This window comes from Echinops telfairi, unplaced genomic scaffold (assembly GCF_000313985.2).
Source record: "Echinops telfairi isolate 266 unplaced genomic scaffold, ASM31398v2 ScPeMD7_32;HRSCAF=126, whole genome shotgun sequence".
Classification (NCBI taxonomy): Eukaryota; Metazoa; Chordata; class Mammalia; order Afrosoricida; family Tenrecidae; genus Echinops; species Echinops telfairi.
The window spans coordinates 1,519,099-1,535,981 of record NW_022103929.1 but is presented as its reverse complement, the minus strand read 5'-3'; the positions used below and the strand labels follow the sequence as shown (position 1 = coordinate 1,535,981).

Below are 16,883 nucleotides of genomic sequence, written 5' to 3'. Positions count from 1 at the left end.
TCTAGAACCGATTAACCGCAATAAACGAGGGTTCACTGTATATGTACATAGATCTACTTCCCTATCATTATATATAAATATTTTACATATGTGCATGTTTGTATTCGGAATGCCTTCGTTGCCATTTAAAGAGTTTAGATATTTTCAGCACATTTTAAAACAAAAATATTCAGAACTACTTCTGGAACACATTACAGTTTATCTCTTCTATACTTAACAGAATTCTCTCACTCACTCACTCACTCACTCACTCACTCACTCACTCGTTTCTGACTTATCTAAAATTTCCCCTGGAACATTGTAAGCTTAGAAAGGGAAGACTTTCCATAAATCCTTCTGGGATCAGTCTGAAATTCAAACATTATCATCCATAATCTCAATACCTGAAAAGATAGATACACCAAAATCCATTTACCCTTTTACCTCAAACCCACTTCTAAAAATTATTGTTACGTAATTATTAGTAATTAGGTGCCATGTGTTATTCTAAGCACTTTCCAAATCAAAATTGCCAGTGAGTTGACTCCTACTCACATGAGCCTACAAGATTGGGTAGAACTGACCCACAGGCTTTCCAAGGCTGTAAATCTTTATGGATGCAAATTACCACCTTTCTCCCATGGCGGGGCTTGTGGGTTCAAACCAGCTGAGTGCTTACCATTGTGCCACTAGGGCTCCTCTAAGCATCTTACATATTTCCAATCAATGAGCCCTCACAACAATCCGATGAGTGCTTTACTATTATTACCTTTGGTTTATTTACAAGGAAATAAAATCCAAAGAAGTAAATGCCAGTAAATGGCAAATTCATCTTCTCTGCCCCACAAGTCCACACTCTTAATCATTACTATCATTCCTCTGTGCTCTACTTTCTGGAAGCTTAACTCCTTGCAATTATGGCTGCGTAGTATCACATCACCCATTTACAATTACTCACTTGCTCCAAAGTTTGTCCTTGATGCTGAGAGGGGCTTCTATCACTGGCTACATAGCCATCTCTATCCTTGAAATGCTCACAAATGGGCAAAATAGATACTCAAACAATACAAAACACAAGTAAATGTTCCAAGTGCTCTCCAAACACTACTGATAGAGTAATTCATTTGGTCCCAGCAAATTTCACACAGGAAGTGATCCAAGCTTTAAGAATGAACAGATGTGTCCTAGGGGGCAAAAAAAAGCACAGCAGCCATAAAACAGCTTGGGTTAAAATAGAGAGGAGGCTGGGAAATGGTGAGGTGTTCTGTGTCTTAGTTGTAAGAGGAAGTGATAAGAGACAAGGCTGGAAGTAGGTCAAGGTGAGACTGTGATGGTCTTTAAGTTCAAATTACAAATTTTGATTTTGAAGGCATCAGGGAATCATCAAGAGCTTTAGCACTGGGGTTTAATTTAGGTTTGAAAAGGATCCCTCTGGCCATCCTATGGAGGATAGTGAGTGTAGGGCCATTAAGCTGTAGGCCATTAAAAAGAGTTCACAGGAGAGAAGTTGAGAGTGTGAATCAGAGGGAAATAGTAGAATAGGGCAGACTAAAGAGTGGATTAAGTGGAATAACTAACAGGACTTGGTGGCTGCAGACTCGTAGGTGCATCCAATGAGCAACAAGGACTCCGTTACATGAGGCTAAAAACTAATGGCGAGCTCTCGAGAGTAGACATAGATAGCCCACTTAGGTGACACCACTGGGCACTCACTGAATCTGAGACCTTCCAATAGTATTCAAAACTGCCTAAAATTTACGAGGGGGGTTTTTGTGGGGAAGAACCAAAATAAAATGAGGAGAATCTTCTAAGGCTACTGTGTAAATAAGCGTTGTACAATTACCATATCCTCAAGTCACATTCAAGTAGGCAGTGGGCACAACACACCTGCGTAGAAAGAACGGCTCAAAAGAATTTGTCTTTTTACTGTGCTCCTTCGGTATGGCCATCACAGCTGTGGAGGGACCAAACTGGGGTGGAATCTTCCACTTAAAGGAGCCTTAAATCAGACAATGTCTCAAGGTTTCGATTGAGTTTGGCTAACTATCATATATAGTTATAAGTTCAGTATAAGCTGAGTTTTTCAGCACATTTTTAATGCAGTTTTTGTGATAAAATTAGGTGCCTCGGCTGATATTCAGGTCAGCTTATACTCGAGTATATATGGGATTTAGAGTTTCAAAATATATTTTCATTAAGAAGCGACTTCATTCCCATCCAATTCTAAAAATCTCTCCTTTTCAGAAATGGGCCAGGGAAGGGGTGGAATCTAGATATGGCTACTGCAAAATAGAACCTTTGCATACAAAGCAGATTTTCTTCACCAAACACTTTACAAGCTGAAACTTAACATTTGTACAAAGTAACAAATTTGACCTGCAACACTACTGAGGAACATTAGAAACAATAGGTGATAGATTATTTACGATTACTTTTTACTCATCCATGAGCCTACACTTAAAAAACATTTAAGCCAATGAATTGTCAACAACAGACACTTTAAAACACAGGCAAAGAAGCATATGTTTAATCTGGTATACATTTATATATCTGCATACTATCAAAGAAATTCTTTATAACTAATCTGTAAGGCAATCCATCAAAATAGTGGGTTGGAGGCGATCTCAGATACTGAAGCTCCACTGAAGAAAGCTGCCTCAGTGGGGGGATGGTTGTTATTACCCAAAAATCACCTTCAATGTTTCAGGGTCTAAAAAACTGAGAGATTTTATCTGTAGATGAGAATAAAGTCATGCCTCCATCTGTAATCCCGGAATGCCAGGTTACTCAGAAAGATGGAAGCGGACTTGTTAAACAGGACATTTTTTTCTTTTAAGGATAGCTCCAAGACATTGCACGTGGGCCTCTCTGCCCCGTCCTTGCTAATTTTGCTAAGTTTTATGGCACAAAGAATAAGAAATTGCAAGCATGTGATTATATTGGGTTATCACTACACAGAATCTCCAGGTTTGGGAGACAGACCCAATTTTAGGGGTTCTGGTCATGTATTGCTCTACAACCATTCATAACACCCTTGCTACTTTGGAGCATACTGAACCAGACATTCTTTTCAGAGGAGAGATGGAATCAAAAAGGGTTAGTCAAAAAGTGTTGCTGGCAGGGTTCCAGTGTCTACATGCATGGGGTTATTCCAGACAAAACGTGTTCAAACATGTCTCTGAGATCACTAAATGGTTGCAGACAAGTTCTCTCAGTAATACACTAGTCTTGGTCTTGCTAGGACACCAATCAATCAAAGCAGTGGTTTCCATGGGAATGTGCTGGGAGAGGCAAGCTCAATGCAGAGAGTTCAGAGCAGAAGGTGATGCCAACTCTTTTCGTGCGAGGATCCCACAGAGATAATCTTCATAGACTTTCTCAAAGGACACAGGATGATCATGAGAATTTATTCAGAAGAAGTTTTAGGAAAATTGAGAGCTGTTTTTGGTGAGAAAAAGCCAGGAAAGTTGCACCTAGGAATATTTGTTTTTATCACAGCAATGCACTTCCTCATCAAGGATAGCAAGGGCTGTCCCATAAGAATTTCATAAGGAAATCATAACCCATCCACCCTACGGCCTATTCTTGCCCCATCACACTTATTTTTGTTCCTCAAACTCAAAGAACATTCGGTGGGGGGAAGGGGGAGTGTTGAAAACACAATCGAGGATGGCAAAACTGCTATTTTGACAAAGTATAAATGAAAGTGGGCAGTGTTATTTGGGGATGGGTTAAAGAAATAGAAATGCCACGTTCGAAAGTGTATAGACTTAGATGGAGGATATATAGAGAAACAATAACTTCACATTTTGCTATTTTTGTTTAAAATTTTTTTCCATGAGTTTCTAGCAATATTTTCTGATTTACACTTGTGCTTCTCACTCCCTCGTTACCTGGGATGATGCTTGCCTCAGTCTGCAGACACTTCTGCACAAAATCAAACCTAGTCTGCCACCAAAAATGAATGCCAGGGAAAAAAATCAGAATGTATGGTCACTTGTAACTCTAACTTAGCCCTTTTGAAAGCAGATTGTAGAACCATTTAAAAATGTGATCCATTTGACCCTTATATAAGTAAATCCCTTTGGGTGAGATTAAAATTTGACAACTTCTGTTCCCTGCTATGCTGTTTCATAAAAAGTTCCCAGGATTAAACTTGACCTCAACCACTGAAAGTAGGCCTAATTGAACAGACTGTATGAGTAGGTTGGAAGCATGACAGCATCCACTTTGGAGGAGGAATAGGGGAAGTCAAATTCCATTATTCATGTGCTTGGTGAATGCAAGGCCCAGAGGGCCATAGCTCAAGTCTCAATTCTAAGTTGGGGGTGTGGGGGTCGAGGGTGTCTATGGCTTAAGCACCCTTGTGAACCACTGCCACATTTTGCGTAGACCGGGCATACGGCTGCTTATGTTTCTCCACAATAATAATGAGGAAGTCAAATGTAATCATTTTTTTTATGCTTTGTGTCAATATGCATGTGTATAATATCGTACAATGTTGGTACAACAGGGCTTCCTTGAATAGTAACGAAAGTTTTAGGAACTGTGCACTACATCTGTAATTTTCTTACTAACTAGTATTCTTTCAATAAACTGAGATATGAACAAGCTTTATAATAGAAAAATTTAGTCCCTGGTTTAGTTTGATTTGGAAGGAAATAATATGTAAGCTTCCACACACATGAGCTCATCAAAACAATGAGAACCATCAACATACAAGCAGCATGTCTTAGTTAAAGATTATTATCTTTCAATCAACCTACATAGGTTGTATTGTGAAAAGCTGTGCACTTAAAAAATGTTTCCTTTAGACTATACCTGTGTTATTCTGGGTACTTTAAAGAAACAAATCCACAGAAACTTGTGTGTAAGAGAGAGTTTTATTTAAAGGTTAAGTGTGCATCAAGAAAACATCCTAACCCAGTGCTGCCCAAACCCACACGTCCAACATTAACCCATTAACCCATATGTCCAACACCAATCCACAAAGTCCTCCTCCATCTCACAAAACAGTCACAATGATGCCGACTGCAGGAGGAAAGCTGAGTCAGTGAATGTGTAAGCATCTCAGTGCTGGCAGGGGTCTCCACACGGCTGCTCCAGCACCCAGGGCTGCCTCGGGGTAGGTCCATGCTGCTTCTCCTCAAGAATGTCTTGCAGGAAGTGAGCCTTGCCGGCCAAAGCAGGGAACTTGCTAAAGCAACTGCACACTGGTCTGACCAAGAGACCCGAGAACTCGAAATGTGAGGCTCACCGAGCCATTTAGCCCTCCAGCATTCAATTAACCCCACCTGTATTTATCGGCCAGGTTGGCACAATAAACTAACTACCTCAATCCAGCCCTTGCCAACCTGGCACCTGTACATAATTCTTTCGATTCACAATTGCAAAGTAGCACCTACACCTTAAGTAACACCTACACCTTAATACTATAATCCTGTGAATGTTCCTCCACCTATGAAAGTTTATAAGCCAACCACTTCATGCCTTTATCCCCCCAATTTTGAGTATCCAATTTATTTTTTTTTTTGTAACTTTTTATCATTTAAAACTTTAGAGTAAATAGGTTTCCATTCAACAATTCATACATTGATTGCAGTCCCCCGACATACCAGCTTTCTTCTCACGCCCACCCTCCGAGTTTTTATATTATTCATCCTTCTTTCCTGTTCCATCTTGCTTTTAATAGTTTTTATCCACACGCAAATGTTGTCCCTTTGATTTTGTACAGTTGATTGTTCTAGGGAGTGTATGTTATTCTTCCCCTCAAAGCCTGTATATTGTTGGGCTGAAAGCTGAGTCAGAGGAGTGAGTATGGGTCCAAGAGTGAAGAGTCGCTAAAGGCCATAATCTGCAGATTCCAAGTCTCCATCAGACCAGTAAGCCTGATCTATATTATGATTTCGGGTTTTGTTCCACTTTCTTCTCCCACTCAACTCAGGAACCTTTTGTGATCCATCTACTTCTTCTGGTCTCAGAGTTGTGGAGGCTGAGGTTCGCTGTGGTCAATTCATCCTCTGGATTAACTGTTCCCATATATCTTCTATTTTCTTTACTCTTCTTTTATGGTACTTCTGTGCTGTCTCTGGGGGGTAACAAAGAGCATGAAGGTGGTGCAGGCACAACTGTCATCTGGGTGGGCACTCTACTGGTTGGTACATCTGTGAACCTGAGTATCCAATTTATATACTGCCCATTTACATCAACCCAGTTCTCTGAGAAGACAATAATTTTTTGACATGAAGAGTATTCATTACAATTGGAACCTTGTGAAGTCTGCTTCCATAAGCAAAGTCAAATCCGGACAAACCATCCATAAAGTCAGCAATAATAAGCACCAGTTCACAGGCTCAAAAATCTCCATCTGGTTGGGTTCTGGTCAACTCGATGTGGGCTGCCTCACTCAGCCTCCACAGGGTACCCATTGGTCGCCTTGCCTTTAGACCACGTACTCTCACCAATACTCAACAAGCCTAGCCCCCTCGGGCTAGGTCAGGAACTTTAGACCAGTCAACCCGCTCTCATCTTCTCCTTTTTTTCCTGTAAACCAAGTCCACAGGTGTTAGTGGCCGAACTCAACCTGTCTCTTTATTGCTGCATTTCTCCCACTTCCACTCAACACGTAGACCCAGGTGGTCACCTAGCAAGCATTTCAGTCTGCTCACAGGCTCCATTTAACATTCAGTCCCAGAGAGGAGTTTTCTTCATGGTTCTAGATTTTTTCCAGCTGCCGACAAAGACTACTGGTTCCTGGGTACTCCAAAGCACTGGATGTGACATATATTTTCAAAGCTTTCTTTGCAGGCATGGCCTAAAGCCATCTAAAGATCAAATTTTAATGGCTGAAAGCAAGTGGGCTTACAAACTTTCTTTTTTCCTACTTCCCATAGTTTTCCCAGAAAACAACCGAGTAAAGTATGGCTTTATCTGACCTCTTGCTAGACAAAGAAAAACTACCATGAGGGAGAGGTCAAACATCTACTCTCCATCGTATGATTTGTTTCTCCAGTACCCATCTCCCAAGGTACTGAGGCTCATTGAGCCATTTATCCCTCCGCCCTTCAATTAACCCCACATGTGTTTATCGGCCAGATTGGCACAATAAACTAACTACCTCAATACCTAAAATATGAACAGATGAAAACTCCATATTTAAGCAATTACATGCAACTAAAAAATGCCAATTTCCATCACAATTAGCTTAAGTTATGCAACATATTCTTGCTCCTTTTTAGTATATAGATGATGTATGTTTTTATAATTGGCTTAAATGCCTACAGTGAAAATGTGAAATCACATAGGCCATATAAAACCATAAAAGAAAGGGCACCTTTTGTTTTTCTCCTAATGTGCCATGTTTCTACACTGCTTACAGCTTGTACAAGAAAGGCTGGTAGTTTCTATATAAAGATTTCCATAAAATGTTTATAGTTTCTATAAATGCATAAAGATTGTTGGCTTCATTATAATCTCTGTTCCAGTGCCAGTGGAAAGAAGAATTTACCTGCAACTCCCAGCAGTGATCTACATATGCAAGGGTGGCTCAGTGCGCCCCATTCCCTCTGTAAAAAGTGCTCGGATAAGTCAATTAAGTTCATCAAAATATGGAGAAGCAACTTATAGGATACTCAACTCTAATCACCAATCTTAGCACAAACAGGCTATAAAAAGTACAGTTTTAATAATAATTATTAATTCTACATGTTTTATTACAAGTTGTAATCATATAACTAATGTATTTCAAAACAGCATGTGTGATACCTATTATATTTGACCCATTATAAGGTTATTTATGGAAATCTCTGATAGGTTACTATATCCTTATTCCAAATTATCCCATACTGCACATTATAATTACTAAAGCCTCTTTTTTTTTCATCTGAAAAATCTATAATGTTTTGAAGCCAAGGATGAAATTTTGATGAGTGGTGATCATAATTTACTAAAATGTTAATTTAACCATGATTTTCTCTCTTAATTCAATTAGTATTCATTAAACCATCACTAATCACAATGGGTGCAGTATCACCAACTATCTCTATAGTTATGAATGAATATAGTAGACATAGAATTGTTATATATCTACTTAATAACTACAGGGCTATTTTCAGTCAGGTTTTCATGTTTGGTAGTCTTATCCAAATTGACCTGCTGTTATCTTAGAGCAACAATTTCGAGAAATAAAAGAAATGCATAATTGTTGTTCTGTTCTTCTTTAACAAAAATGTTCTCTTAAACAGGCTTTTATTAAAAGCCACATTAGTCAAACTTACAGTAAGAGACAGAAAAAAATCAGGTTTAAGCTCCCAAACCCCAGAATAACTCCAAAATTACATTTGTAATTTGGTCATTTCAAGCCTAAGAAAAATGTTTTGACTATTTGATATTAAACTGATGAGATACAATTTAAGTAAACTCATAAGTTAGTTGCAATTCTTTTTAATACAGGATCCTTGTTGAGCCAGGATCTACCAATGTTGACGTTTTAGTATTTTAACTAGCTAAGCATTACACAAGAGCAATGAATAAATAATCTGAACTCCAAAAAGAACTCACTTTTTGTCCTTTTTTATTTTGAAAGTTTGTCTCTTTAAAAATATAGGCTTTACCTTTCTTTCAAGAATTAACAAAGCCTGTATTTCAGTTTTAAAGATAGCAGGCTCACTAGATTTTAAATGAAATATTGAGTGCTACAGCAAGTTAATGGTTTTAAGCCATAGATGTCATTGTGGTCTGAGGGTGTCACAGACAACTTGAGGAGGAGGGAAAAACGGGGCGCAGAGAATTCACTTTGTCAGTAATTACAATCAAGAGTCCTAAAATGTGGTGCAGGCTGCTCATTACTGCTTCCTTCTGTATCAAGACCCTTATTTACATTTCAGATTACATTTTTTATGAAACAGGAAGATCTATCAGAGCTGAGAGGACTGAAATAATGAGGGGAAAACACTTTAATAAAACGTGTTGGGTCTGCATTACTTCCGTGTCAGAAAGAAGGCTTCTTCTGTAGTGATGGATCATTTATTCTGCTTCTAAACGAGAGGCAAAAAAAAGATGAAACTGATGAACTTTTACTGCCCATTTGTCTTTAGCAGACAATTAAGACAGAGAAGATCAAAATGGATTATCATACCACGCAGACAACTGGCCCAACAGTAACACATCGCCGGGACCACAGATTTGTAACTCTCTTTTATCCCTCCCCTTTCTTCTTACTTCTTTTTCCACTCTAAAGGCAGTGCTAGCTTTGTGGCTCAAGGAGAGCCAAAAGGCTGGTCATCATTATTCAGTCACAGATGTCAATCTAACCTCCCTTTTTTCTCAGTTTCTAAAGCAGTGAGCCACAATAATTTGTGACAGATTCTTTTACTGTAAGGTACAAAGAACACACAGAATAAAACATCTAGCAGCGGCAAGCGTCTCTGATCAAGTGTGCTGGTACATGGGAAATACACTGTATGTAAAAACAAGCACTGGTAGTTTAGGCGAATGAGGAGGAAAAACTGAAGGGGAATTGTGCATGTGTATGTGTGTGTGTGGTAATAAGTACTCTATACTCTATTGTGAATTGTCTCAAATATTCCTTATGGATTACATCATAAATGTTTTAATACTAAGAATGTTTTCTAGATTAAGTACATATTCAGCATGGAAGGTTTCTATGTAGTCAGACTATTCCTAACAATGCTTTTATAATAGTACACACACCCAAGAGAAATATAATTTGGCTTCATTCAACAAGCTCCCAGAAGAAAAAACATGTAAGATTAGAACCCAACGGGTAAATAAGAAATGTGTCGGTCTCATTTCCTCGACCAGTCTCATCACAACTCTCCTTTCTGGAAATGTAGAGGTAACTTCTAAAACAAAGTAGATCTTTTATTCATCATTTCTTGAGTGATAAGCAGGTGAACAAGTCAAGCCATGTGTGTCAAGTTGAAGGAGATGCTGAAGGCAACAGACACATGCCCTCTTAAATTTACATCTACTTTGTGAATATCCCTTTCCAAATTTCAAATCTGTATCACTCATCTCAAAAAAGAAACAAAATACCACTACCCTATGAACACCTAGAAAATAACTACCAGTGTCCACTGCCATCAAGTTGATTCCAACGCATAGAGATCCCTTTTTTAAAGCCTACTTAAAAGTTTTTTGAGATCAGAATCTAAGTAGAAAGAACTACCCCATAGGCTTCCCAAGGCTATAAATCTTTACAAAAGCAAACAGCCACATCTTTCTAGTGACGAGTGACTGCTACGTTCGAACAGCAGCCGAAAACGTCAACCCCTCATCTACCAGGGATTCTTAAAATAACTACAACTATCCTTTCCTTTTTTTCCCCTCAGGTTCCTATTGTAATTTTAATTCTAACCTCAATATATGAGATGACTAAGAGAATAAAGTTCATAACTTTACAATATCAAGTCACTAAATAGGGCCTCATGCAGTAACAGCATACATACATGAATGTAAGTAAGGTGCATGTATACATACATGTTTACATCCACATACTCCCACATATATGTGCACTTAGAGAAATCAACATAGAAAGATAAACTCCTTCATCACAGTGGTTATCTGAGGGGCAAAACTATAGGTGACTTAATTATCTTTCTTTTTTCTTTTGCTTTACTTTATGTTCCAATTTTGTGTGTGTAATGAGCATATTATCCATATAATTTTCAAGTTATACTAAAGTAAAATCATGTTACCTTAAAATTTTTCAAATGTAATATGAAAATCTGTTGAAGCAATAGATCCAGATGTTAACTATAGCATTTTAAAGTTTTCTCCTATAAAATTTTCTCTCACTGGGTAGTTTAGATCAGGGGACCACAAAGAGTATTTACTGGACACATGATTTTAGAATGAAGAGCTATGGCCTCAAGTTCATTCTAAGATTTTTCCACCCTTCAGCCATTGTTTAAAGGGGAAAAAGAATCATTAATAAAAGGCCTTATAACTCTTGGATTTTGTAGTTTAAATCTAAAAGGCTCAATTCCACAGCAGTGTAGACCACATAAAAACTTTCCTGGTAGACGTTAAAGCAAGGGGTGGAGTGGGAAGAACTTAGTGCTTTTTAAAACCCTTTAAAAATGTCCTGAGATCAAAAACAACACAAGTCACACCAGTCCTCTTGGGTTCTTGTACAATAAAATCTTCTAACAAAGCATCTCATTAGACTGATTGGCCAGCTACATTCCTGGTCACATCACGGCCCCTTTTATCCAGGAGGTGTATCAGATACTTTGCTTTCTATACAATGGGTCACATCGCAGAGCTGTTACTGCCATCACATTGTATTTCTCTAGATCAATGACTTTTTAAATAGACAAAAGTAAACAGATGTACTTCGGAAACAGATTCTGACTGTGTACAATATCCCACATACAGGAATGTTATATATAGTTATTTTAGTCAGTCTAATTACAGATATTTTTATTTCAAAACTGCTTTTTAAAGTTTACCAAAGTGCGTATTTGAGTTAAAAATGTCAGTTGCTCCAAAAGCTATAAAACATCGCAAATATTTCTCAAGACAGAGAATGGAATCCCAAATGTACACCCTAAATCTAACTATACAGAGTAACATCAGCACTGTTTGGCAAGCAAAATCATGTCTTCCAACTCCATTCTCTGCTTGCAGAAAGCAAGAAATCCACAATGGAAGAGCCAATGGGCCAACCTCTTAATTTTCACTACTGTCATCAGAACCATTTTCACCCTACAAGCCATTTCTGCACATGTACCTGGTAGTACAACAACAACATAGTTTCAAAATTTATTTCAAATTCCAAGAAATGTTACAAATCTCCCTCTTTTTTTGTTACTATTGTTTTGCTTACTTAAATAGCATTTAAAACAAAACAAAACAAAAAAACCCCAAGCATTCCAAAGAGGAATTCCTAACCAATTGCAGGCTATAGCATACCTTGAAGTGGAAAGTAAGATTTGTGGTCAATTTTCTTCCTTACTTTCTGGGCATTTTTCCCCCTGAATCCAGCACCAGAGATTTTCAACCCTACTTCAATATGCTTTACTTTTTGTCTTTGCTCCCTAATTACTGCTTCCCTTTCCTTCTAAAAATTCATTTATCTCTTTCAGTAAAAAAGAACAGTAATAATATGTTGAACAACTCTAAAATAAATTTTGTCATGTAAAAAATTAATTACGCATTCCGAACCTGGTCACTGTAGTCCTCCGGGAATTGCCTCTGCACCTCAGGATCTGTAAATAATTGACAGATAATATTAATTGGCTTTGGATTAGTGAGCAAGCAGAGGATCACACATTAATATTTGATCAGAAGATGATAGCAGCCCTGGCAGGGGATCCAAGGGGGGCAGCTGAGGCTGCTATGTTGATGAGCACAGGGAGGGCTCAGCAAGGCACTCCCATGACCCTCCTCCAGAAATATGAAATAGAAAACATTTAAAGACCTGATGCTACTGTTAACTTTAGACTATTACTTAATGCAAAAATCTTGCCAGCTGCAAATTGCCCTCAATATTTTTGAAAATGAGTCTTAAAACTGCTTTGACTTTTCTTCTTTAATCAGAAGCCTCCTTTATATTGCTACAGATGTGGGCTTTGTAAACCTTCTTTATCACCAGTTTCAGGTTAGGGGGAGGAGAGTGAAGTGGTGAGAAGAGTTCTCTGAAGGAACAAATACAAAACTCTCAGCTTTAAAAAACTAAAACATTTCCTCCCCAAATGCTTAAGGATTCTTTTGAAATGACAGTTACACCCAGGTGAAGTTTTCTTCAAATAAGGATCAAGCAGTACCATTTTTAGCTTGTCAAAAATCCAAAACCCACAGTCACTGGGTCAATTCTGATACACAGCGACCCTATTCAGCAGTCCTCAACCTGTGGGTCGTGACCCCTTTGGGGGTCGAACAACACTTTCACAGGGGTTCCTCGATTCATAACAGTAGCAAAATTACAATTATGAAGTAGCAACGAAAATAATGTTCCGGTTGGGGGTCAGCACCACATGAGGAACTGTATGAAAGGGCCGCAGCCTGAGGAAGGCTGAGAACCACTGCACTGCAGGCTTTTGCAGGGCTGTGAACCTCTACAGGGGCAGGTAGCCTTGTCTTTCTCAAGGAGAGCAGTGGGGGGTAGGGGGGTGTTAAAGTGGCGTTAAAAATATATAGATGAAAACACCTTTCATGCCACTTTTTAAAACAGAATTCTTAAATTATAATTCTAAAATAAGCCAATTTTATCATCTGTAAATCAATACCAAAATGTACTAACTGAAAGCTATTAGCACTATTTGCTATTGATTTTTTTTATTGCAATCTTTTCCAATGAGAGAAAGATTGAGTCCTCTGAGGCCTATTTAGGGAAGTGATCAGAACAGTATCTATTTGGGAAGTCATGTTTCAGTGCAAAAGGCTTATGGAAATGTAGTATTTGAGGCAACTTCTTAATGGTCATCACTGTAAATGCAACTCATTTTTCTTATTTATCTTTTAAAAGACACTAGAATAAGAATTTACATCTCTGGGAAAGTGAATCCATGTTAAGTTAAAGCCTTTCAAGCCATGAAACAAACAAACAAAAAAAATCATTAACTTGCTTCAGTGAAAAAATCAAACCGGGACAAACCCAAGGCTATGCCGCACACCAAGTTGAAACACTAAAAGTACCAGTGGGGCTAAAGCCAGTGGGTGTTATCTTTTAAAAGCCAAGAATCACAAAAGCTGCATCAAAAAAAGGTTTCCCCAAAAAGGGGTGTATTTTAAAATTTATTGAAACTACCTGTGTGGCTCTTGGAGTGTCTTCCAACTGGCTTTAAAACATGTAATCAGTTTTTTCTTTACCCTCATCTTCAACCACCAAGACAGGACACTGATGACTTGCTAAGACCATGACTAGCAGAATTCTGGGACAATGTCTCCTGGACTGGGCAGGGCTGTCCTGGGGGGCCTGGTACAGAAGCTATGGCTCATGTCTGGCCTGCAGGGCTGAAAACACATAAGGACTTGGGCCTCCTGAGATAGGCGACCAGAGGGCACCAACAGGGCTTCAAGAAAACCACTGCATCTACAGAGAAGAGTGCAGGGTGCAAAGGGACAATTTGGTGCCAAAAATGTTTGAAAGCATGGTAAGGGGGTGAAGGGAAGATCTAAAAAGAAGACAGTGGTTATAATTCCTTAAACATTCATAAATTACTTGAAATTTGGTCCAGAGACCAAGAAAATATACCTATTAGCAACTGAAAAACACAGTAAGAGTCACAAAATAACCGAAGGCTAATTTTTTTCTTCAAATAGTCATGTGGTTAACATTGACTCTTAAACCAGAAAACTTCATAGAGAAATGACTCACATACAAATTTATAATATCATATCTTCTTTTTAACAGTAGTTTGGGCTTCTTGGGAACCACAGAAACACTGACAGCAACAGAACCAAGGAATTTATTTTTCTATTTTTATGAAGCAACAAATATCAGAAATCAAAATTTGTAGTATGCTCTAATTTGAAAAAATAAATTTCTTGTTTGTAAGGGGAGAAACAGGTTTTTAAATGTCAGTAAGTCTTTGCCCAGCTATATTAAGAAACCTAACTTTAAATGTTTTATTCATATATACAGCATGATGTTATTAAGTATTGTCAAATCAATCTCAACTTTACAGATGTGGATCACCAGGTCTTTGTCCCATGGTTTCCAACTGTCAAGCCTAATACTTAACAGCCTAACACTTCACCATTGGTGCTACCAGGACTCCTTATGACATAGTAGAATTTTAAAAAGAGAATGAAACATCGATGAAAAGAAAAATCAACCAACTGTAACACAATGAAAGCAAAATGGCAACAGAAAGGATGCCAACATAGATGCCATTCACATCATGGTCACCATAAATATTTTCTTGATGATAACCCACTGCCATTGAATTGATTTCAACTCACAGCAACTCTACAAGGCAGAGTAAATCTGTCCCTTTGGGTTTCTGAGTTTGTGAATCTTTACAGTGACACATAGCCTCATCTTGCTCCCTGAGAGGGGCTGGTGGGTTTGAACTTGTGATCTTGCGGTGAGTAGCCCAAGGTATAAACCACTATGGCAGCACCTTGTCTTAATGATAGCAACCTAATAATTACTCATTAAATTCCTTGAATTTTCCTAAAACTATCTCTAGAGTGAGATCCCTAATTTTAATAGATACATGTTCTAAGATAATATATGCATTATTATTTACTATAATTCAAACTTACAACTTTTTATTTCCTTTTTCAGCCCATGAAGGGTATAAAAAAGCAAACTTTATGGGTCCTTAATACCCTCTGAAGCAATGCTTTAAAAAAATGCCTTTAAAAAAAATAAAATTAAAATTAAAAATGCCTTTTAAAACCAAAGCTCAACTTATCTAATTAGCTCAAAGATCTAATCTGATAGTTAATAAAACTATGAAAGCCATTTCATAAAACATCACAAACATACATACCAAAACCAACAATTTCTCTGAATGTTCCTAAAATGTCTATTTTACCCAATAGGTAAAAATCTTTTTTCACAGTGAGTCGATCATAATGTCATAACGTCACCAAAATATCGACATTAGAAACATCTAAGCTAAAAAGGTCCAAATACAATCTGCTTTTCTCAAGCAACATAACACCCACCTTACTAACAGTTTCAGCATGGCACATGTACAAAACCTAGCACCCTGCAGTTAAGCAAACCGCCTTTAAATTTTCTGTCTGGCAGCAATTCGCTTGCGTGTCTGTGTGTTTTTACAAGTACTCTATGTATTTCATTGCGTCAGCTGCATTTCTTTCAGTTTTAAATGGTCTGGGAACATTTTACGAAATGCTCTATATCTTTATGTGGAAAATAACATACACTGGAAAGCTGTGCATCGGTCTAATATTTATGTATCTATTTCTTTATCCACCATCCAATGTTGTAATTGCTAATGCTCCAAAACACCTTCTCACGTGCATACCCTTACCACCAAATGGAGTGTCACCAAGCAACTACCTTTCAACACAAAACTACAGATGAGAAGAGGACCGGAAAAGAGAGCAGCATAAACAGTTCATCGAGGTTAGCTAGCTGCTTGGCAGTCAAGAGAGTTCATGGTAGATGTCAAGTTTCTTTTCCTTGGAATTGTCACCCCTGATAGAAAATTAAGAGAATAATAATACAGTGACATATAGCACAGTCTTCTCTCCTTATCCTTCCCTCTCAGTAACTCCTGCTAATATAAGTAATAGATGCCTACAAACAATGCCGTCATGTGCCAGGAAAATATTTTCCCCAAAATAATGTTGTTATTTAAAATGTCTTGCTATCCTTTCAAAATATAATAGCAAAAATAAATAACTATAAAGTAAAATGCTGTACCAGTAAGTCTGCAGGAGTCCCTACATCTCCTAATCATATTGACTAAAAAGAGGTACCTGGCCCTCAACAAAGATTCACGTCATGTTATTGCAGTGGGCCACTTCTCCCCACCCCATGGCCATGCAAGAAGCTGTCCCATAACTGACACATGTGTGCTACTTCCACAAAACACCATGTACGATCAGCTGTTCAACGTTTAGAACACATATTTCACAAAGAGACATTTTTAAACTAACACAGAAGCAACATTACTTGATGGAGTGTGGGGCCCCAACATATGGATCTCATACATGCACAGAACATAGTGATGCTTACGTGGCTTATGTCTTCACAGGAGGTAAAACTGAGAGTAAGGGCAAACCTGCTTTATTTCTTGATTTTGATTTTAAAGAAAAGCTAATTTTCTTCAATCTCAATGTTTTCTAGTAGTCTACTATAACATTCTTTTAAATCTTTAAGATAAACCAGATTGCCACAGGATGTTTAATTAATTACAATAAGAGCTTGGGCAAGACTTACTGGAAAGGTGCTATAA

The 16,883-nt window shown here is 38.0% G+C and overlaps 1 protein-coding gene across 5 annotated transcripts in view; it reads right to left on the bottom strand.

Annotated features, from left to right (window-relative positions):
* The window catches only part of DENND1A (DENN domain containing 1A), a 624,449-nt gene that overhangs the window by 428,028 nt on the left and 179,538 nt on the right, over nucleotides 1–16,883 (bottom strand). For all 5 annotated transcript variants that reach the window (XM_030885630.2, XM_045290194.1, XM_045290191.1 and 2 more), the window contains exon 3: nucleotides 12,169–12,212. In XM_030885630.2, coding sequence (XP_030741490.1) covers nucleotides 12,169–12,212 — 44 coding nt within the window. The remainder of the gene's footprint in view (nucleotides 1–12,168; nucleotides 12,213–16,883) is intronic.